Source organism: Chiloscyllium plagiosum, unplaced genomic scaffold (assembly GCF_037043375.1).
Source record: "Chiloscyllium plagiosum isolate Xiang-an unplaced genomic scaffold, Cpla_swu_hap1 HiC_scaffold_1, whole genome shotgun sequence".
Classification (NCBI taxonomy): domain Eukaryota; kingdom Metazoa; phylum Chordata; class Chondrichthyes; order Orectolobiformes; family Hemiscylliidae; genus Chiloscyllium; species Chiloscyllium plagiosum.
Genome location: NW_028270139.1, coordinates 123,564,659 through 123,589,156, shown reverse-complemented (window position 1 = coordinate 123,589,156; position 24,498 = coordinate 123,564,659). Strand labels below are relative to the sequence as shown.

The 24,498-nt window shown below is 41.1% G+C and overlaps 1 protein-coding gene across 19 annotated transcripts in view; it reads left to right on the top strand.

The window, feature by feature from the left end:
- nedd4l (NEDD4 like E3 ubiquitin protein ligase) overlaps window positions 1–24,498 on the top strand; it is a 497,553-nt gene that overhangs the window by 322,175 nt on the left and 150,880 nt on the right. For all 19 annotated transcript variants that reach the window (XM_087990470.1, XM_043678365.2, XM_087990460.1 and 16 more), the window contains one exon: window positions 22,541–22,591. In XM_087990470.1, the coding sequence (XP_087846596.1) occupies window positions 22,541–22,591 (51 nt within the window). The remainder of the gene's footprint in view (window positions 1–22,540; window positions 22,592–24,498) is intronic.

The following is a 24,498-nucleotide window of genomic DNA, read 5'->3' as shown; positions in this document are numbered from 1 at the left end:
AAGCAAAACATTCTGGGGAATGCAAAGCTTTCAACAACATCCCATTGTCTGGGAGAATGTAATACTCTGGACTTTTTTTCCCCAAGTAATAGTGAGTCATAAAATTGATACACGGCTACTTTTAAGACTACACGTTCCTTTTGTGCAACACCTAACAAAAACGCCACCAAAGTAAACAGGAAGCAAATAACTTTTCTCTGTCAAAATGTCAACAATTCAAGATAATATTTGCAAGAGATGCGGGGTGGGAATGTGGGAAAAACACTTATTTAATGATTGAAAGGTAATGACCTGGAACGCATTAACCCATGCAGGTGTGGCAGTGGAATGGTTAATGATTTTTAAAAAAAGAATGAACACTTGAAGGAACTAAAATAGAAGACTGGAGAAACTCAGCTGGTTTGGTAGCATCTGTGGAGAGCGAGAGAGAAAGAGAGAGAGAGAAGGATTTAATGTTTTGAGTCTAATCTGACTGAGTTTCTCTCGCATTTCTAATTTCCAGCATCTGCTGTATTCTACATTTATCTAAGCACTGTAGGAAGAGCGTGAGATCTGGCACTCACTGAATTACTATACAGAAAACTGAAATGGATTCTTGTGCTTTTATGACCTTCTGACCTACAGAACTCTGAACTTTAAAATGTCCTATTTAACTTAAATTGTGCATTTCCAAGTTTCTTACTTCTGTACTTTCAAATTCCCATCTATTTGGCCTTTGGAATAAAATTCTTCATGGCATTTCTCCATTCACTGATTTACTAAATCACCCCCTCTCTACTATCTTTGGCTTTTGGTCTCCACTAAAATCTTTGCACTTTTTTTACCCCATTATGTCCCTCATCTGGTCTCTCGTGTTTAAGAGCTGAAGATTTGTGCGTTTCTGATAATCACTGCTTGTTACCAGATCTGACTGGATCACATAAAGCATTATCAAGTCTGACTCTCCATCACTAAAACTGACCGCAATTCAAAGATCATTCAGGAATGCCTGAGTTGTGCGCACCTCCTCTTTGAAGCAAGAGTTCTTAATAAGCCACATTCCCATGCCTTTACCGTCCTTACCTCCAAGAATAAGTATGAAGAATTAATTGTTTGTTTTTCCCTGTTGCAAAATGGTATTGCTGCTTTTCTTCCAAGTCTTAATTGGTCAGCTTGTATTCTTTTAAGGTTCCCTCCTGCTATACCACAGGATTTTCACCTTTCCCTTCATCTCTCCTCTGAGCTTTTTGGTGAAACTCACATCTTACGCTCTGGACCTTATTCCTACTAAATCACCCAGTTGCTCTTCCTGGGTTCTTTGTTATTTGATACTAATTTATCTAATTCGTTTTCCCTATTGATACATGGTTTATCAGTGTTGCTGGCTGGATGTAAATTTATTGCCCATCTACCAATCCTGAATTCTCCTTGAGAAGCTGCTTTCTTGATCTGCTGCAATCCTTTGGGTATAGGTTAATCTTCAATTCTGTTCAATAGGCTGTACCAGGATTTTGACCTATGGATAGGTGATATATTTCCAGTCAGGATAGTGAATGATTTGAAGGGGGGTTGCAGATGGTCATGTACCCAGGCATACTTTTCGGGCATTTCCTTCTCTTCCACTTCCTCCAAACGTTTCTGTCCTTGTCCTAACTTGTGTCAGTTAGAATTCATTCATCGTGCTCATTGAAACATGTACTGTCTGATTAATTTTCAGCCCAGGGAATTGACCAAATAGACTTAACATCTTTCTGACACTCAATAGCAGTGAAACGATTATAAAATTCCCATTTATGTTTCAGATCTCTTCTCATTCCTTCTCTCTCTAATCACTTCCAGTACTACAGTCCCCATATAGATCTGGAATCTGAACATTTTGGTTTCTGTGCATCCTAACATCACAGGAGGCCAGAAATGGAGACTTTAAATCCCTTGAGCTAAATCTCAAAGTGAATATCGGGCAATATTCTGACTGCCAGTGTGCAATCATTTAAAAACTGACCTAACTTTTCAAAGTGAACCATATAATCAAACACTGCCATTAATTCCAAATGACCATTACACTGTCTGCATGTTGCAACTGTCCCTTTACTACTTAAGAAAAGCATTTCCCCCCTCATCCCAAGGAGAACAGAAATGATTTTTTGGTACCCACCCCTATGGAGTAAGATTTTAAGCCCATTGCTTTGGCCACCACCTTCCCATCATCTCTTTTTTCTCAGCAAAAATGAGAAGTTATAAAGTGAACCTTCTATTGGGTCAGGAACTTTTCCATGTTGAGAATTGATCAGCTGCCATTCTACTCACTAACCAGCTTCCCCTCCCCCACTCCACCAAGCAGGCAGGGTATCCAACTACCCCACACTTCAGAAAGCTATCTGCCAACCATTGAGTGTAATCATCAACAAAATGTTTGAGATGGCTAAATGAATTGGATTATAATATGAGGAATAAAGGAAGGATTGTGTGCAGTCTTTGGGTTGGTGAACGAAGGATAGAAGCCTTGATTCCAGAGCAATTGGAGCAATTCAAAGAAAAACTTGAGCTATGACATAACATCATTTAGTAACTTGTTTTAAAGTTTTAAAGCTGTCACAAACATTGGATATCACAAATGACTAACTCACCAAATATTCAAGAATGGATTTGTAGGTGTACATTCTGAAACATTTAAGCATTGCATGGTTTTGATGATCTCAGCTGTATAGGCGACACAGCTTATTATTATGCATAAGTTAAATAGCAATCTTGTATTGGAATCACTCCCAAATGTTCATTATCTTGTGCAGTAAAGCAGTCAAGAAGCTCAGATGAGTAACTGTTGTTTAGTACACTTCAGACTTCTTAATTAATAGAATGAGCAGGATTTTTTGATGTTGGAATTTCTGATCCTGCCAACTGGAGTTGGCAGCAAACATAAAGGAGTGTTACTTGGCTGGTGATGGGAATTCTATCCCTCAGATCTGCTCATTCAGCAGAAGTCCAGCCTCTGAGATTGGCCAGAAGACCTGTGATCCCAGTGACACCGATGTCAATTATGGACAGGGCTGGGATTGCATGACACTGAAGACTCTCAACTGGGTCCTGAGCCCAGACTTCACCCAACTCCATGTCACATTGTAGAAAGGTTGGCGACAGGAAGGCTACCTGGGTAATTTTTGTCTCCCCAAACTGCAAAGCAGTTGGCAAGAGGACAGTAAAATTCAATCCAATATTAATTTTGTTCACCTTCTCAAAGCATGCTGCACTCCATTGACAATTATTAGCTATAGGCTTCTGCCATTTCTCTTTAGCTAGCTGTTCAGTAGCTTTAGGAGATAGATTCTTCCATATTCTCCTTCTCTCAAGCTAGGAACAGTCTAATGTTTGAATTGGGAAGTCACTCCGCACAGTCCTCAGGGCGAAAAGTGTGGTGGTGGAAAAGCACAGTAGGTCAGGCATTGTCCAAGGAGCAGGAGAGTCTACATTTCGGGCATGAGCCATTCATCAGGTATCTGCAGTCCTTACTTTCTCACTGACTTAGAGACATTAAGATACACACTGCCACATCAGTTGCAGTCTTTCAACTCTGTGTTGATTCCACAATCAGTTTTGTAGCTAATTCACACAAATCCAGAATGTGTTAACACTTCTGAAATGTTAATGAGTATGGATCCCAAACAAAATCTTATTGGTTTAGTGATGACTTCACCTTTGATATTGTATATCTGAAAACAGAGTTGAAAAATGTGGTGCTGGCAAAACACAGCAGGCCAGGCAGCATCCGAGGAGCAGGAGAATCGACGTTTTGAGCCCTTCTTCTTATGCCCGAAATGTCAATTCTCCTGCTCCTCGGACGCTGCCTGGCCTGCTGTATTTTTTCAGCACCACATTTTTCAACTCTGTTACTCCAGAGTTGAAAACAGCCAAAGAATCATGAGCAGTTTATTAGGTAAATGGAGTTATTTATTAATGTTAGTATGAATGATTTAACCAGCTGTAATCTGCTGCTGTATTGAGGAATAGGCTGCATTAAAATAATTGCAACATCTAGACTATTTTGCCAAGGTAGCAAGTCACCTGTGAGAACTGTTCAGCTTGATTATCACCTGAGTTTGAATATGCGGCTAAGATGAACTTCTGGGATTAGTTGATGTTGAAGATGAAGTCCATTGTCACCTCGGTGTTGGTTCCCATAAACAGTGTGCCTTTTTATTAAATGATGCATGCTTGGAGAACTGCTGTCGATAGGGAAAGGTTGGGGGTGGTTTTTTGAGTTTATCACAAGACTCGTGTAGTTTGGAACAAGCAGATTTGAAATGGACTTAGCCCAGCAGCCTGCTTGTTGTTTCCAGGGGAACATATCCTGTCCTGCTGAGCAGATGTGTTTTGGATGTATTAAGGATCATTCATTATCAACTTCTTTCTGACACAGTGCTCAGAAAGCATCCCACCTGGATGCATGACAGGACTGCAAGAAACTACAGGGAATTGTTAACACAACCCAATCCATCCTCCCAGCCTCTCATTCATTGACTTCATCTATACTTCATACTGCTTCGTAAAAACAACCTGCATAATCAAAGACCCCTCCCCACCCCAGTGTGCTCTCTTCCATTGGGCAGAAGATATAAAAGTTCAAATGCACGTACAAAGATTCAATCAAGGCTACATGAGACAGAGTGTGGCATCAAGGAGCCCTGGAATCAGGCAGAATTCTCCGGTGGTGAGAGTCATACCTGACATATATGAACATGTTCGTGATTGTTGAAGGTCGGTCATCTCAGCTCCAGGACATCTTTGCAGGAGTTCCTCAGGATAGTGTCCTCAGCCCAGCCATCTTCAGCTGCTTCATCAATGACCTCCCCTCCATTATAAGGTCAGAATAGGTTCACTGATGATTGCACAATGTTCAGCACTATTTGTGACTCCTCAGATACTGAAGCAGTCCATATCAAATGCAAAACGATCTGGACAGGATCCAGGCTTGGGCTGGCAAGTGGCAAGTAATGTTTGTGCCACACACTTGCTAAGCCATGACCAGCACCAATAAGAGACCATCAAACCACTGCCCCTTGACATTCAATGGTATTACCATCACTGAATCCCCCACTATTAACGTCCTGGAGGTTATCATTGACCAGAAACTCAACTGGACTCACCACATAAACACAGTGGCTACAAGAGCAGATCAGAGGCTAAGCAAGTAACACACCTCCTGACTACCCAAACCCTATTCACCATTTACAAGGTGCAAGGCTGGTAGTGTAGTCTCAACAATACACCATCCTGGACCAGCAGCCCCCTTGATTGGTACCACGTCCACTCCCTCTACCACTGACCCTCAGTGGCAGCAGTGTGTACTATGTACAAGATGCACTCCAGAAATTCACCAAAGATTCTCAGACAGCACCTTCCAAATCTATAACTGCTTCCATCTAGAAGGACAAGAGCAGCTTATGCAGGGGAACTTGAAGGTGGTGATGTTCCCATACACGTCACTCAGAATCCTGACTTGGAAACATATCTCCGTTCCTTCGCTGTTGCTGGGTCAAAATCTTAGAATTCTCTCCCTAATGGCATTGTGGGTCAACCCACAACAGGTGGACTGCAGCGGTTCAAGAAGACAGCTCATCACCACCTTCTCAAGATCAGCCAGGGATGGACAATAAATGCTGGCCAGCCAGTGACATCCACATTCCACAAAATGAATACATTTTTAAAAAAAAAACCTTCTTCCCTGTTGTTAGAGTCATAGAGTCCTACAGCACAGATACAGGCACTTTAGCCCAAACTGGTCCATGCTGACCAAAATGTCCATCAACTGTAACCCCCTTTCCCAACCCTGAGGAAAAAGACTGAGTGCATTCACCCTATCCATTCCTCTCATGATCTTATACACTTTTTAGATTAGATTAGATTACTTACAGTGTGGAAACGCCCTTCGGCCCAACAAGTCCACACCGGCTCTCCGAAGAGCAACCCACCCAGACACATACCCCTTCACCTCACACTACGGGCAATTTAGCACGGCCAATTCACCTAACCTGTACATTTTTGGACTGTGGGAGGAAACCGGAGCACCCGGAGCAAACCCATACAGACAGTTGCCTGAGGTGTCTGGCGCTGTGAGATAGCAGTGCTAACCACTGTGCCACCGTGCCACTCTTGTATTAAATCTCCTGTCCATGCAGAGAATGGTTCACTGATGATAAACACAAACAGTTCTTTATGTTGCGAAACTTAATGATTAAAAACTAGACAATGTGCATTAATTCAAACCAAATATTCACCAAACATTTGACTTTCGAAGGATAGGACAAATATATTTCCTTCCACCTGTTGCTCCTGTAAATGTTAAGTTGTTCGTTCAAGCACAAAGCATTTTTGCTGAAGTGAACGTATCATGCAAGCTAATTTTATTTAAAAATGTTCCAGTAAAAAATGAGTACAATAACATTCCCATTGAATACGTTAAATACCTTTTGCAGGTTTTTGAGTGTAAACTTAATTTGTATAGGAATTGAAGCCGACATTTCTTAAATTAAACAAATAATTAGAGTTGTTGCTTTGTATGCTAAGCTTCAGCATTTTTCCTGAGACATTAGCTATTTGCTTTTATGAATGACATCCAAATACCCTGGGCTCAGTTTGTTAATGCAGCACACGTTGGTCCAGAATTTAATTGGTTGATTTCAGCTAGGTCAAATGCATGACATCACAATTGACTTCAACACTACTCTGGCGCTTGGGGCCCTGTACCCTCTGAAACAGAGACCTGGGTTCAAGACTCACCTACTCCAGAATTTTATAATAACATATCCGGACGGTTTGAACAACAAATATTTCAACTTCAGTACATCAATTTTAATTCCCCTTTATTTTTAGGGGTGGGGGCACAGGAAATTAGCAACATTGAAAAGAAAAATATAACAGATTTGGAATATTTTTCTTTTCAATGTTGCTAATTTCCTGTGCCCCCACCCCTAAAAATAAAGGGTCTGTCAGGTCCTCCCTCAGTCTATTACACTTGACCTTTGTAAATTTCTTTTGGACTCTTTCCAGTTTAATAACATCCTTCCGATAGCAAGGTGACCAAAAGTGTACACGATACTCGAAGTGCAGCCTCACCAACATCCTGTACAACTGCAACATAACTTGACAACTTCTATACTCAGTGCCCTGACTGATCAAGGCTAGTGTGCCAAAAGCTACCTTTTACTGCCTTGTTTGCCTGTGACTCCACTTTCAGAGAATTGTGCACTTGAACTCCAAGATAGACCATAAGACATAGGAGTGGAAGTAAGGCCATTCAGCCCATCGCGTCCACTCTGCCATTTAATCGTGGGTGATGGGCATTTCAACTCCACTTACCCACACTCTCCCCGTAGCCCTTAATTCCTTGCAAGATCAGGAATTTATTAATCTCTGCCTTGAAGACATTTTACGTCCTGGCCTCCACTGCGCTCTGTGACAATGAGTTCCACAGGCTCTCAACTCTCTGGCTGAAGAAATGTCTCCTCATTTCCATTCTAAATTGACCCCCTCTAATTCTAAGGCTGTGCCCACAGGTCCTGGTCTCCCTGCCTAATGGAAACAGCTTCCCAGTGTTCACCCTTTCTAAGCCATGCATTATCTTGTAAGTTTCTATTAGATCTCCTCCCCCCCCCTCCCCCCCCCTAACCTTCTAAACTCTAATGAATACAATCCCAGATCTTCAGCCGTTCAACGTATGTTAGGCCTACCATTCCAGAGATCATCTGTGTGAATCTCTGCCGGTCACGCTCCACTGCCAGTATGTCCTTCCAGAGGTGTGGGACCCAAACTTGGACACCGTATTCTAAATGTGGCCTAACTAGAGCTTTATAAAGTCTCAGAAGCACGTTGCTGCTTTTATATTCCAACCCACTTGAGATAAATGACAACATTACATTTGTTTTCTTAATCATGGACTCAACCTGCAAGTTAATCTTTAGAAAGTCCTAGACTAGCACTCCGAGATCCCTTTTGTACTTTGGCTTTATGAATTTTCTCACCATTTAGAAAATAGTCCATGCCTGTATTCTTTTTTTTCCCAAAGTGCAAGACCTTGCATTTGCTCAAGTTGAATTTCATCAGCCATTTTCTGGTCCACTCTCCTAAAACTGTCTAAGTCTTTCTGCAGCCTCCCCACTTCCTCAGTACTACCTGCCTGTCCACCTAACTTCATGTCATCGGCAAACTTCACCAGAATGCCCCCAGTCCCTTCATGCAGATCATTAGTAGATAAAGTGAACAGCTGCGGCCCCAACACTGAACCCTGCGGACCCCACTTGTCACCTGCTACCATTCTGAAAAAGAACCTTTTATCCCACCTCTGCCTTCTGTCAGACAGTCAATCCTCAATCCATGCCAGTAGCTCACCTCGAACAGCATGAGCCCTCACCTTACTCGGCTGACTCCCGTGAGGCACCTTATCAAAAGCCTTTCGTAAGTCTAGATAGATAACATCCACTGGGTTTCCCTGCTCTAACCTACTTTGTTACCTCTTCAAAGAATTCTAACCTCCTCTTACTAAATCCATGCTGACTTGTTCTAATCTGACCCCGCACTTCCAAGAATTTAGAAATCTCATCCTTATCGATGGGTTCTAGAATTTTGCCAGCAACCAAGGTTAGGCAAGCCATCCTGTAATTTTCCATTTTGGTCTTGATCCTTTCTTGAACAAGGGGGTTACAACAGCAATTTTTCCAATCATCTGGGACTTTGCTTGACTCTAGTAGCTTTAGAGAGATCACAACCAATGCCTCCGCTATTTCTTTAGCCACCTCCCTCAGAACTCGAGGCTGTAGCCCACCAGGGCCAGGGGATTTATCATTATTTCGATCTTTTTAGCTTTTCTAGCACTTTCTCTTTTGTAATGGCTACCATACTCAACTCCCCCCGCCCCCCCCCCCCCCGCCCCCCCCCCCCCCCACACCTCAACCCCCAACTCCTTTTAATTGTTCTTCTGCTCTTTCCTTATCTCCCAGTGCTAGCCTTCCTGCATCAATTTGGAGTGGCCTAATGTCTATCTTTTTCTCTCGCTTGTTTCTTATTTATTAAAAGAAGCTTTTACTATTATTTCTAATATTACTGGCTAGCTTAACTTCATATTTGATCTTTTTCCTTATTTCTCTCTTTGTTATCCTGTCTCTTTTTGTAGTCTTCCCAATCTTCTGATTTCCCAGTGCTCTTTGCCACTTTCTCAGCTCTCTTTTTTTCTATGATATATTTTCTGACTTCCTTTGTCAGCCATGGCTGTCTAATTCCACACCACCCCCCCGATAATCTTTCTTTTCTTTGGATGAGCCTCTGTCCTCAATTATACCTAGAAACTCCTGCCATTGTTGCTTTACTGTCTTCCCCACTAGGCTCTGCTTCCAGTCAATTTTTGTTAGTTCCTCTTTCAAGCCCCTGTAATTACCTTTATTTAACTGTAACACCACTACATCCGATTTTGTCTTCTCTCTGTCAAACTGCAGATTGAACTCTACCATATTATGATCGCTGCCTCCTAAGTGTTCCCTTATTTTAAGACCTTTTATAAAGTCTGGCTCATTACATAGTACTTAGTCCAGAATAGCCTGCTCCCTTGTGGGCTCCATCACAAGCTGCTCGAAAAAGCCATCCTGTAAGCATTCCATGAATTCCCTTTGTTTGGATCCACCGGCAACATTATTCACCCAGTCCATCTGCATATTGAAGTCCTCCACTTCTGTACGGATGAGGGAAATGGCTGTGGACAGGATGAGCCAGCTGACTATGACACCATGGTGCAGAAGGCTATTCCAGAGTGGGGAGCAAAAAGACAAGTAGTTGTTATGCGGGATTCTATAATTAGGGGGACAGATAATATCTCTGAGCTGGATCAGGAGTCCCGAATGGTGTGTTACCTGCCCAGTGCCAAGGCGCAGGATATTGGAGTGGGAGGGGGAGGATCCAGTTGTTGTGGTCCACGTTGGCTCTAACAATATAGACAAGATTAGGAAGGAAGACCTGTTTGTGGAGTATCAAGCACTAGGAAGGAAATTGAAGGGCAGGTCATAATCTCTGGATTACTGCCTGAGCCATGTGCTAATTGGCATAGGGATAAGAAAAATTAGGGAAGTAAACACGTGGCTCAGAGATTGGTGTGGGAAAGAGGGATTCCATTTCATACGGAATTCGTACTGATGGGACAGTCTCCACCTGAACCGATCTGGAACCAGTGTTCTAGCGAAAAGGATAAATAGGGTGGTCACTAGGACATTAAAGTTGAGTTGAGGGGGGGATGGAAAGGGAAAATGCCGGAGTATGGGTTTAGTAGAAAGATAAGCAGCAGGTTAGCATGTGTGCATGGTTAAAGTTCAAGGCAGACTAGGAATAATGATTTATTATGTGGAAGGCATAACAGAGACATGGTTACAGGACTGGCAGTTAAACATCCAAGGATTTACAACTTATTGAAAAGACAGGGAGGTGGGCAGAGGGGGTGGGGTTGCCTTGTTTGTTAAGAATGAAATTTAAATCTATGGTACTGAATAACATAAGGTCAGATGATGTGGAGTCTGTGGGTGGAGTTGAGGAACCACAAAGGCAAAAACATCATAATTGGAGTTATGTACAGACCTCCTAGCAGTGGTCAGGACCAGGGTGCAAGATGTACCAGGAAATATAGGGCATGTCAGAAAGACAAGGAGATTAGTGTATGCATCATTTCATGGATGACTGATTAAGTCTGACTGTCTAAAGATGGACTCCATTTTTATAGATCGACAACCCTTTGTCTGAAATCCAAAAGCTTTAAAGTCTGGAGGTTTTTTGTGAAGTTTTTATTCTTATTAACAAGGTTGTTCGGTGTGCAAACAGTTAACCCAAGTCGACTCCCATTTGATGCATGTCACTTAGGTGCGACATGTGGGGGCGTGGCCCAGCACTGGCAGGCCTCAATTTTGTTTCAGGACCCATTTTACTCTCAGTGAGTCTGTTCTTAGGAAAGATTTAAAATTTCACCATCAAACTGCCACTTACTCTGAAATTCGAAAAAATTTGATTTCCGAAAACCAGCTGGCCCCGAGCATTTCGGATAAAGGATTGTGCACCGGTAGTAGTTTGGAATATTTTATATAGTTCCTAACAGAACAAAATGAAAGACTTATCTTGTGTATTCAAGCATGAATACAATATGAATTCATCAATGCCTTAATTACGTCACACTGAAATCACCTTACTGACTAGGGTAACATAGGATCTGGCAGAGAGGAAGGGTGTATTTATCATGGTCTTCTATATTACTTGGCTGCTAGCTTTTTGTTGTTCCATCACAAGGTCTCCCAAATGTCTCTTCGTAGCCTTCTGCAATGTTTCTTAATTTAAATAATATTCAGGCCCTCTTCTTCTTGACAAAACCTTACCTTTTCGCACATTATATTCCATCTGCCAAGTTTTTGCCCCTCGCTTAACCTATCTATAACTCTCTGCAGTCTCCTTGTATCATCCTCACTAATTGCCTTCCAATCTATTTTTGCGTTGCTTGTAAACTTGGCTTTAGTATATTCGCTTGCCTCAACCAAGTCCCTAATATATTTTATAAATAACTGTGACCCCAGAATTGATCCCTGTGACACTGCACTAGTTACACCTCACCATCATGAAAAGTCTCCTCCCTTATCCTAACTCTCGGTCGCCTATTATTTAGCCAGTTCCTCTACCCTTGCTCCTATACGATGTATAACACCATTGCTATTAGCCTAACGTAGCCTTAAGGTATGTGTTGTACCTTTTCAAATATCTTTTGGATATCCAAATATATTACATTCACAATTTCCCCTTCATCTACCCTCTGTTAAAACTTCAAAAACATTTAGTAAATTTATGAGGCATCATGAAGATGATGGCTGGAAAAAGTGTTCTGGCAGCATGTGATTTTGTGTACAAGTTGTTCTGGTATAACGCACGTTTTGTCAATGGCTATTACCGCAGTTTGGATAACGTGAACTTTGTACTGAACGGATATAGCAAGCTTCTACAGTGTGACTTTCTATACCAGTTTTTAATAAAATGATTTTCTACAGCACAATGTCGCGGAGGAATGCAACTGTTGAGTTATAGAAGTACAACCTAAGATGTATCATGTACTATGCCACCACATTATTAAGTTTTAAGTTTGTTTTTAGATGATTTGGCTTGGATGTTGCAGAAAAGTAAAGTACTATTTCTACTGCAACTAAAAGTTAGCTTCTGAATTTTAGTGAAGCTCTTGAAAATTTGAAATGCCAGGAAATGATCATGATTTTGGATGTGTTTAACATTTTTTCTAATGAGATAGAATTGCCACTTTCTATTATCGGCATGCTATTTGGCTAGCACTGAGTTGCCAGAGAGTTGGTGTGCGAGTTGTTATGATACGGAAACAGCTGAGCCAAATCAGCCTTTCCACTTCTGTTTTCACAACAGAATAAAATTAAAACCTTCAAACGTCCTCAAAATTTACCCCAATGCCTCCTACAATTAATTCCAAATTTTGTGAATAATCGATTCGTATCTTAAACAAGAAACATCGCAATTTATTAGATTAGATTAGATTACATTACAGTGTGGAAACAGGCCCTTCGGCCCAACAAGTCCACACCGACCCGCCGAAGCGAAACCCACCCATACCCCTACATTTACCCCTTACCTAACACTACGGGCAATTTAGCATGGCCAATTCACACTGACCCTGCACATCTTTTGGACTGTGGGAGGAAACCGGAGCACCCGGAGGAAACCCACGCAGACACGGGGAGAACGTGCAAACTCCACACAGTCAATCGCCTGAGGCGGGAATTGAACCCGGGTCTCAGGCGCTGTGAGGCAGCAGTGCTAACCACTGTTCCACCGTGCCGCCCACCGTGCCACCGTGCCGCCCACCTAACAATTAACAATGCAATAACTTTGGCAGCACAAAATTAAATAACAAATTAAAATATAATTAGTCTATATCATAAACTTAAAAGGCTTTGTTTCTAGTTCCACTCATATGAAAGTCAGACAGATAAACAAACAGAATTAAGTGATAAATAAAAGAAAGTAACAAAACTGCCCAGATTATTTAAGAGGTTTTCACAATGTATTGACCAGCATGGATTGTTTCTTATTGATTTTTTAAAAATATCGATCAGGGTCACCTTTTTATGGTCACTTAGATAAAGGCAGTGATAATTATGACATTGTTATCTATTCTCTGAATTTTCAAGAGCTGCTTGTGGGAGGTCAGGTGAAGGACCTTTCAAATTTACATGTTGTAGCATCAATAGCCAGATTACTTTTCCATAGCAAATATATAACCAAAACCCAATTCAAACTCCAAGCACCCCCTGAATGACTGACCATCTCAGTAATATCCAATTTGTATTTGACCCTTGCCCCCTGTTTGAGCCTGAGGTCTTTTTCAGACTTGTTGGAACCAATTTCCAGGTACTGACCTCCTTAATATCCAAATTCTATTCTCTGTTTAAATATAATGCTCTTCCTGGGTGGTGAAGCATCTACTGAACCTCTAAATCAGAAACCAGCCTATTTTCCAGGCCTGGCCTCATTTTCATTTATCCAAAATTTATCTTTAGCTCTCACTTTCCACTTCACAGCTCTAAACCAAAACTGATAAAAGAATAAAATAAAAACAAAAAAAAAATCAATGTATTCCAGCAGAGTTTTTAGACTCAAAAAACTTCTAGAGATTGACTTACAGCTTGGGTTTAATGCAAAAAAAAAACATTATTGCTGGGATCAGAGAAATGGAATTGCCTCCTACGGTGGGCTGACTCAACCAACATGATTTATGATGGCCCAGATCAACTAGCAGCATTGACGAGAGTTGGACATCATGTTCCAACTCTCTGATTTGGCACTTTGGAAATTAAGCCCTGTTATTCCTAGAGCCATTACTAACTCTATTTGTTTTAGAACAAATAGACACAACTACCTGATTATCTGACCCAGGTTAAACATGGGCTGGGTTTCTGTACTTTGCAGCAATTAGGATTTATTACAGGTCATTAGATTCTAGCTACAGGTAAGCCATTGGAGTAGACAGGCAGGAAGCTGGAAGAATACAGTTAGGTGGGCAGCATCAGGACGTGGAGAAGTCGATGTTTTGGGTATAACCCTTTCAAGTCCTAAAGAAGGGTTATACCTGAAGTGTCCACCCTGTCCACCTCCTGCTTGTCTACTTTGGATTCCAGCAGCTGCAGTTTTTTTTTCTCTCAACAGGTAAACAATTAAGCCAAATTAATTACCTCTAAAAATGAAAACTCTTAAACCACTTTATTAATACACTCATACACAGATAGACATTAACAGGAACAAAATTATATGTGGGCAGGGAAAACTGGAAAAACAACTATATAGCCTTTGTTGACAAAATCTGTGAGGTTGTTTCTTTCTGATCCAGTGGTTTCTACTTGACCTTTCTCTTTCCAAATGCCTCCACTGGTTTGTAGGTGGCATGGCATGGCTCATTCATGCATGAAAGATCTCTGACTTAACAAATTCACAAATACAGCTCATGTTAACTTCTGAAGGAAAGGTAAGTTGGTTTCTTTTGGTGTAAAATGGCTTAATGCAAAGGACTGGAAGAGTGAGTTTTTGGCTGCTGAAGATCTGGTTTCTGTCTTGGCTTAATCACAGCCCAAGTTGTTCATTTAATTGGCATCCAATCACAGTTATTGCCAGGCATAGAATCTTTGTCATTGCTTTGTACCTGGGACCAGTTATCAATGATCATTACTTGTAAACAACCCTTCATCTCCTGTTCATCTGCACTTTGCTGGCATTTGCACCTATGCAGACAAGGTTTACAATAGCTAACAAAGTCATTGCTTTCAAAACGTGTAGCCATCCTTGTATATCCCTGATGTATAAAACAATTCCTTCTCATTTCTGTCCACAGTTTTAATGAGTACATAAAAAAAAGACAATGTTTATTGCACAGTTGGGAGCACACGGCAGTTCTAATGCAGCTGACTGCATGAGAATTGCCCGCCAAGTTGAAACTTGCAATGGGTGAAGACATTTGCAAACTGACTTTCAACTGACTTGAGCTTCACCATTATCCAAGCCAAGTTGTAGGATTTAAGTCTGATTTAACTTCTGGTTAACTGTTAAACTATAACCCTGGCTGACATCTAACACAATTTTACTCAGTAGCCATGTAAATTGTGATGAGCGATATGTTAGAAGATACTTGAATAATGCTTTTGCAAGCATTTTGATACTACTTTGTGAACAATCTCAAAATTCTGAAATATCATCTTTTTGTCAGTTTGGACTTGGTGTTCCCAATTGAGTGGAGTCATGAGCTAACGTTTGAGTTTCCTTTCACCGATTATCTACTAGTCTTTAAATAATACTTTTACAATATAACATCATGAGACATTTGAGCAGGAGGAGGCCACTGAAGCTGCTCTGACATTCAATGAGATCATGGCATAATGACATGCAATAGATACCTTGGTTAGGGACAGAAAATAAAATCCTGTTTGATTGCATTTATCATCACTGTTTTGTTTCATTCAACTGATTTTTGCATTTAGCATTTAAAAGGATTAGGTATAATGATATTGAAATAACCTGCTACAGCTGTTATTGCTGTAATCTGTAAATTGGATTGCAAACTTGGCTGCAGTTTTCGTAGATAATCTCATGCTGTTTCTGTCCACAGGCTTTAGGTTTCTTAGTGTGAGATGCCATAATAAATAGTGAAATTTTAGGCAAATATAATGGTAGTAAATCATAACTGGCCCACTCTGACATGTGAACAATGGAATAAATGCTGAATATGGACGGACAATCATTGGTGTGTGGAAATCATTGGCTTTCTATTCAGTTATTTTGATTTGGCTAGGAGGAAAGAACATAATTTGTTTGTGGAATTAGTACTGTTTCTGGCTTTTACAATTAACCTTGGTTTAGAGATCTACTTTACAGTTTCATAAAGTTTGCAGGTAGTAGCAAAGAGAAGCAATGCTTAAAAAAATTACAGAATAAGTTGGACAAAATGTGTTGGCAGTGTAATTGGAAGATAAGGTTTAGTGAAGAGAAGTTATAAGGCCGGAAGACCATAAGGCACAGGAGCAGAAATTAAGCCACGCAGCCCATAGAGTCTGCTCCGCTATTCAATCATGGCTGAGAAGTTTCTCAACCCCATTCTCCCGCTTTCTCCCTGTAACTCTTGATCCCCTTAGCAATCAAGAACCTATCTATCTCCATCTTAACTGTACTCAATGATGTGGCTTCTCTATGGCAGTGAATTCCATGGATTCACCACTCTCTGACTGAAGAAGTTTCTTTTTATCTCCGTTCTAAAAGGTCTTTCCTTTTCTAAGGTTGTGTCCTTGAGCCCTAGTCTCTCCTACTAATCTTCCTAACATCCACTCTGTCCAGGCCATTTAGTATTTTGTAGGTTTCAATCAGATCTCCCCTCATCCTTCTAAACTCTATCCAGTATAGACCCAGAATCCTCAAATGTTCTTCATATTTTAACCTTTTCATTCCTGGAACCATTCTTGTGAACCTCCTCTGAACCTGTCCAGGGCCAGTACATCCTTCCTGAGATAAGAGCCCCAAAACTGCACTCAATACTCCAAATGCGGCCTGACCAGAGCCTTATAGAGCCTCAGAAGTACATCCCTGCTTTTATATTCAAGTCTTCTCAAACTAAATGCCAACATTGTATTTGCCCTCCTAACTACTGATTTATGGTGGCTCAGTGGTTAGCACTGCTGCCTCACAGCGCCAGGGACCCGAGTTCAATTCCTGCCTCATGCAACTGTCTGTGTGGAGTTTGCACATTCTCCCTGTGTCTGCGTGGGTTTCCTCTGGATGCTCCAATTTCCTCCCACAGTCCAAAAATGTGCAGGTCAGGTGAATTGGCCATACTAAATTGCTCATCGTGTTAAGTGCATTAGTCAGGGGGGAATAGGTCTGGGTGGGTTGCTCTTTGGAGGGTTGGTGTGGACTTGTTGGGTCGAAGGGCCTGTTTCCACATTGTAGAGAATCTGCAAGTTTACCTTGAGAGAATCCTGGACTAGAACTCCCAAGTCTCTTTGCACTTTAGACTTCTGAATTTTTCTCCATTTCGAAAATAGTCCATGCTTCCACTTACAAAAGTGCATAACCTCACACCTCTCCACATTGTACCATTTCCTAAACTGTTCAAATCCTTCTGCTAGCTTCCCTGCCTCCTCATTACTACCTGTCCTTCTCAGTATCTTTGTGTCGTCTGCAAACTTAGACAGAATGTCCTTACTTCCTTCATCCAGATCATCTAATTTCTAGACTACAACTAGAAAGTCATAGTCTCAAAACTCTCACCCTTGCGGAGCACCACTTGTCTTCGGCTACCAACCTGAGAAAATGTGAAGTGCTGCAGAAAGGAACAAAAAAAATGAAAATGCACTCTATGAATGTTGTGGAAATAGGAAAAGTTGAAACTGGTAAAAAGTTTTTAGGCAGTTTGTGCTGTATATTGGTCAAATGAACTATCAATAAATTCAGTAGAAGTTGCATAACTAAAACAGTATAATTAAAAAGAACTCAATATAAGCTATACTCGGATAGAACCTTGAGCAATGGTTCTGGCTCCATGAAAATAATGGATCCATTGTGATCAGTGTAGACAGTATTCATAAAACAATATCCATCTAAAGTCTGGCTTATAATCTTAAATGGTTAAAGTATAGTCTTTTCAGCTTAATAAGAAGAAATCTGGGAATAAGAGAAAGTGGGAATGAATTAGATTGCGATGCAGCATGTTCATTTTTGTTCTTGAGAACTTGGAGCAGGAGGAGGCCATTCGGTCTACTAAAGCTGCTGTGCTATTCATTGAGGTCATGGCATGCGATGAACACCTGCTTGAAGAATGACCTTTTCTATTCGATCTATTTGGCTGGAGATAGAAAATAGTCTTGTTCAAGTGCATTTATCGTTTTGTTTTGTTTTGTTTTGTTTTGTTCAACTGCTATTATCCTCTTTTGAGAGTTAGATTGTGATGCAACATTTTCTATCTCGATGCCTTGCTATTTCTTCGTTGATAATAGACTCAAGCATTTTCCCTACGACAGAAGTTAAGTTGACCGGTGTATAATTCCCCATCTTTTGTCTATCTCCCTTTTTAGACAGTCGTGTCACATTTGCTGTTTTCTAATCTGCTGGAACTGCCCTAGAGTCGAGGAAATTTTGTAAAATTACCATAAGCGCACTTGCTATTTCTCCCACCATCTCTTTTAGTACCCTGGGATGCATTCCATCAGGGCCAGGACACTTGTCTATCCTTAGCTCCATTAGCTTATCAACAATACCTCTTCTGTAATAATGATTGTTTCCAGGTCCTCAACTACCTTCCTCTCTCTTTGAGAGAAGATTAGATAGAGTAGACAGTGAAAGTCTTTTTCCGAGGATGATGACGTCAGCTTGTACGAGGGGGCATAACTACAAATTGAGGGGTGATAGATTTAAGACAGACATCAGAGGCAGGTTCTTTACGCAGAGAGTGGTAAGGGCGCGGAATGCCCTACCTGCTAATGTAGTCAACTCAGCCACATTAGGGAGATTTAAACAATCCTTGGATAAGTGATGATGGAATAGTGTAGGGGGACGAGCTGAGAATAGTTCACAGGTCGGCGCAACATAGAGGGCTGAAGGACCTGTTCTGTGCTGTATTGTTCTATGTTCAAACATTTATTTTTGTATCTCAGATACAGGTAGTTCTCTGATAATATGCAACCCAGCAGCACAGTTTCCTTATAGCATCACTGTGGAATTAAGGATGGTATTTTTGAGAATGCTTACCTCTGTTTGCAGTAGCACAATTTCAGCAGTGATTGTTTCATGCGTTTCATTCTGCGCAAGTGCAAACGTCTTCACGCATGTGCTGATGTCAGGTGCCAACAGAACAGCATTCTGTGAGCGGTACTGTACAGAGAGCAGCTTTCTGAGAGAGATACATTGAGCTGCTTCCTTTGAAAGGTCAGGATGTCTGGTTGGCATGGACTGAAGTGTCTGTTTCCTGCTGTACCTCTCTCTGACTCTGTAACTTGTCCTAGATTATCCTTTTTCTTTGTAAAAATGGAGTGACAAGAACCTTAGTAAGAAGCATCCTGGTGATGAAATTGCAGGTGGTGAACACAAAAGACAGGCTATAACACTGGAAGAAAAGCTAGATATTATAAAGCTCGATATTATAAAGTGTTCTGAGTGTAAGGAGAGAATATATGATATAGCTCACTTAAAGAAATCAGGGAGTCTACCTGACATATCATGAACCTCTGTCCCTGCATTAATAATATTTTTCGAATGAACTGTGTTAAGTTTATTTTTGTTTCATTGATAAATATGATTTATACCTTCATTCAGGCTGTGCTTTGTGTTCAGCTTTGGTAATTTTTGTGCGATTTGTGAGTTTTTTTTTGGCTCATCTGCCCCAACCCCACTTTTCCCATAGGCCTCTTACATTTTTTAAGCAATTTTCAATTAAGCAAGTTTTCGCTGGAATGCAACTATGGTGTTATTGGAGAACTACCTGTAATTAATGTTTTACGGTTCAGATTATAAATCATTGAAACTGGAGTCCTTTGGTTAATATAATCTGTAAGCAGATATTGTCCCATTCTAACCCAATCCTGCGGACTGATGAACATAGATTTCAGATCCAGCAAGCTGTCTTCATCCAGAATCGATATATCATCTGTTATTTTAGATTCAGATTTACCTTTACCACCGTAAGTATTTGATTCTCAACTTTGAGGACCAGCAGTTCCTAACTCTACAAGCTTGCTTATAAAAAACTTACAAAACAGATTTGACTGTTCCCCTTTTGGGCCAGGGTCTAATTGCTGCTGAACTGGCCTAAATTCATAATGTCTGTGCCGAGAGCTTCATAGTGTAGCACACTGAAGTGCAGTCGTCTGAAACACCAGAGAAGCATTTGTGATTAAATGTAGTTTAATTAGACATTATTTGGATTTTCAAACCTTAAAGCATCCCAAGCGCTATAAGCAAAGTTATAAGAATAGAATAAGCTTGAGCCATTGAAAATCACCATTGTTCATATCACGTGTGAACTGTCATACCTAACCATGAGGAAGTGAAAATAAAAATCTAATCTGTCCTTCCAATACTTGGTCTTTCATTTGGAGTTTTATAAGTACCATGATAGAAATGTAGAACTGGAAAACAAGCTTCAATCCAGCATAATGCCAGCCATTGGGAATTGAGTTCATTACAATGCATACTTACTGGGATATACAAAGTTAAAAATCACACAACACCAGGTTATAGTCCAACAGGTTTAATTGGAAGCACTAGCTTTCAGAGCACTGCTCCTTCATCAAGTGGTTGTGGAGGACACAATTGTAAGACACAGATTTATAGCAAAAGTTTACAGTGTGATATAACTGAAACTATACATGGAAAAATACCTTGATTATTTATTAAGCATCTCATCTGTTAGAATAACCATGTTAGTTTCACGTCTTTCATATGTAAATCACAAAACTAGTTTAAAAAGTTACATTCTCAGGTTAACCTTAACAATTGGTGTCAGCCCAGATAATGTATTGAAGGTATTAGCCCCTTGTGTGCCATAATGTTTAGACTGACTCTAAACTAAAAAAATGAATTAACAAAGTCTGACATAGGCTTGTGCAGTTTTTGAACAAAGTACAAATTCACCCCACAATGTGTATGTGGGGGGCTTGTGTGTATGCGTGCGCGGGGTGGGAGGTTGAGTGCCTGTGAGCGAGAGTGTATATGTGTGTGTGTGAGAGAATGTAAGGGGGTCTGAGTGTGTGTGGGTGTCTGTCTGGTGGTCACCTGTAATGTGACATGAACCCATGGTCCCGGTTGAGGCCCTCCCTATGGGTACCGAACTTAGCTATCAGCCTCTGCTCGGCCACTTTTCGCTGCTGCCTGTCCCAAAGTCTGCCTTGGAGGATGGACACCCAAGGTCCAAGGTCGAATGTCCTGGACTGCTGAAGTGTTCCCCAACTGGGAGGGAAGATTCCTGTCTATTGATTTGTTGTGCGGTGCCCATGCATCTGTTGCCGAAGCCTTTGCTTGGTTTCACCAATATACCATGCCTCAGGGCATCCTTGCCTGCAGCGTATAAGATAGACAATGCTGGCTGAGTCGCATGAGTACCTGCCACGTACATGGTAGGTGGTGTCCCCACGCATAATGGTGGTATCCATGTCCACACTCTGACACGTCTTACAACCCTATCATGATAGGCGCTGCATGGAGTTGTCCTGAAAGCCAGGCAGTTTGCTATGGAATAATGATCTGTTTGAGATTTGGCGGTTGTTTAAAGATGAGCAGTGGAAGTGTGGGGGTGCTCATCCTCATTGATCATGTGTTGTAAGCCGCGAAGAGCATGGCGTAGTTTTTCAGCTCCTGGGAAGTACTGGACAACGAAGGGTACCCTGTCAGTTGCAGCACGTGTCTGTCTCCCGAGGAAATCATTACGGTTCCTTGCTATGGCAAGGGAAATGCAATGGCACAGACAGCAGCACACGTTAGCACCCCCCCCCCCCCCCCCCCCCCGCCCCCCTACCATCTTCAATACATTATTCGGGCTGACACCCCCAGAACATTAAATAATGTTCTGGATTAGTCATCCATTGACATTAACGACTCCCCTCATCCAACCCAGTTTCTGGTCAGTGGTAACCTCCAGAATGTTAATGCTGGGAGATTCAGTCATAGTAATGCCAGTTTTGATGCCATGTCCCCAGAATATTATTTTCCGGTTCTGGATTAGTCATTCATTGACCTTAACGACTCCCTTAATCCAACCCAGTTAGCCTGAGAATGTTTAGTGATTTACATATGAAAGAAGTGAAACTAACATGGTCATTCTAACAGATGAGAGACTGAACAAACAATCAAGGTATTTTTCAATGTATAATTTCAGTTACATCACACTGTGAACTTTTGCTATAAATTCTGTGCCTTACAATTGTATCCTCCACAATCACCTGATGAAGGAGCAACGCTCCGAAAGCTAGTGCTTCCAATTAAACCTGTTTGGACTATAACCTGGTGTTGTGTGACTTTTAACTGTTACACCCCAGTCCAACACCGGCATCTCCAAATCATATTTACTGGACAAAGTGAGGACTACAGATGCTGGAGATCAGAGTTGAGAGTGTGGTGCTGGAAAAGCACAGCTGGTCAGGCAGCATCTGAGGAGCAGGAGAATCGACGTTTTGGCATAAGCTTTTCATCAGGAATGATGGAGAGCTTATGCCCGAAACCTCAATTCTCCTGCTCCTCGGATGCTGCCTGACCGGCTGTGCTTTTCCAGCACCACGTTCTCAAGTGTATATTTACTGGTCTCTTTATATCACTGTGTGGAGGTGATGTTCACTGTGACATAACTATAAGTTTATCTCCTCTCCAGTTTTCTGTTGCTCCTCCAAATTTTTTGCTCTTTGAATTTTTGAATAAAAATAAATTCTCTTGAGTTAACTTTATGGTTTTTAATGACGTTTTAGAGTTCTATAATAATACTTAGGAAAATGTTATGATTTTGTTTTCACAGACAAGAGATGATTTCCTGGGGCAAGTTGATGTACCTCTTAACCACTTACCGGTGAGTTGCTGACTGGGTAAAAACATGGTAAATTTAAGTAAAGGATGAGCGTGAAGTCTGGTGAACACATTAAGCTGCTAGTGGTATTTACTTGATTACCTTGTTTAACCTCATATCAAATTCCAACATTGCCATCGTATCATCTGTCGGCCCTATTAAAGTATTACATTGAGAGAGCCAAGTGAACAACCAGGACTAATTGTACAGGAATCCGCCATGATTGAAATGAGTAAGAGATAACAAGAGGTAAGTTGACAAATAGTAATTACGTAATATGCAGTTTGAGATTTAAAAAATTCTAATTGCAAGAAATGAAAAGTGAAGGCACGGAAGAAAACCAGATTCCATGAAGTGGGACACGATGGGTGGAAATCAGTTGAATCAGGATGGCAGGGTGGGCTGTAGGTCCATGGGGAACCAGGCAGGAGAACCCACATCAGATTCCTGGCATTGGGAAAATTGTTCTAACTTATTTTGCAGGGTCTCCCCCACCTTGCAGGAGGATCTCCATCAAACTCTTTAATGAACCACTTCATGTAAATTGTCTCTGAACCCACCAGCAACCAATCACAGCTGACGAATTTCACAGCCCCTGCACCAGTCTCCCTGCCCCTTGCAGGCCAGCCATGAAGCCATGTTCTCAGGCACTCAAGTGCCTGATTGAAGGACCTGACATTGGGAATGAGAAGGTTGATTTGGGATGGGATATAGAGCATAGGAATAGGAGTTGGTCCTTCAGCCCATTGAGCATGCCCTGCCATTCAGGATGATTATGGCTGATTGAAATCTTTAACAGCATTTATTCGCCCTCTTGTACTATATCCCACCCTCTTCTCTCGGGCAGAAAATATAAAAGTTTGAATCCACATACAAACAAATTCAAGGAGCAGATTCTGCCCCACTTTTATAGACTTTTGAATGGACTTCTCAAATATAAATGTTGATCTTTCTCTCTGCACCTTCCCTATGGCTGTAACACTGTATTCAGACTCTGTTCTGTTACCCTGATGTACTTTGTATGATACAATCTGCCTGTAGAGCACACAAAACAACATTTGTCACTGTATTTCAGTACATTTGATGACATATCAAATCAGATCACCGTTCCGATAACTCTTAATGCCATTGATTATCCGAAGTCTATTAATCTACACCTTAAAAATACTCAATGCACTCAAGTCAGGGCTGGAGAATTCCAAAGGTTCTCAACCTTCTGAGTAAAATGGTTTCTCGACATTTTAGTCCTAAGTTGGCATACCCATTATTTTTTACATTGTGTCCCCTGGGCCAAGACTTTCTAAACAGAGAAGACATCTTACCCACATCTTTCCTGTCTATCCCTTTTTACAATTTTGTAAGTTTGAATTTGATCACCCCATATTCTTAAAAATGCTAAAGAATACCGGCCCAGATTCTCTCTTCATAGAACCGTTCCTGCCGCCTTGGGAACAAGCCTAGAGAACCTTTGCATGCCCTCCATGGCAAATCGGTATAAGGAATACAAAACAGCTACGGTATTTCAGTATGGTCTCATCATGCTCCCATACAACTGAAGCAAGACTTCAGAATCCTGTACTTGTGATAAAGGCGAACATTCCATTATTGTCCTAATCAGTTTGTTGCACCTGAATGTTAGCCTTCGGTGTCAGTTTTCCAAGAACAACTAACTCACTTTGTACATTGACATTTGCAACACTCTTCCTTGTTGCAAATACTCTGATAGTCTGTTATCCTACCAAAATGATAACCTCCCTTATTTCCACCTTATTTTCTAGCTGCTGTGTTTTTGCCATTGACTATGCTTGTCCAAAACCACCTGAAACCACTTCACATCTTACTTTCAAATTCTGGGATGATTTTGTAAGCATTTCATTTGATCCCATCTCCAACTAATTGACATAAATTAT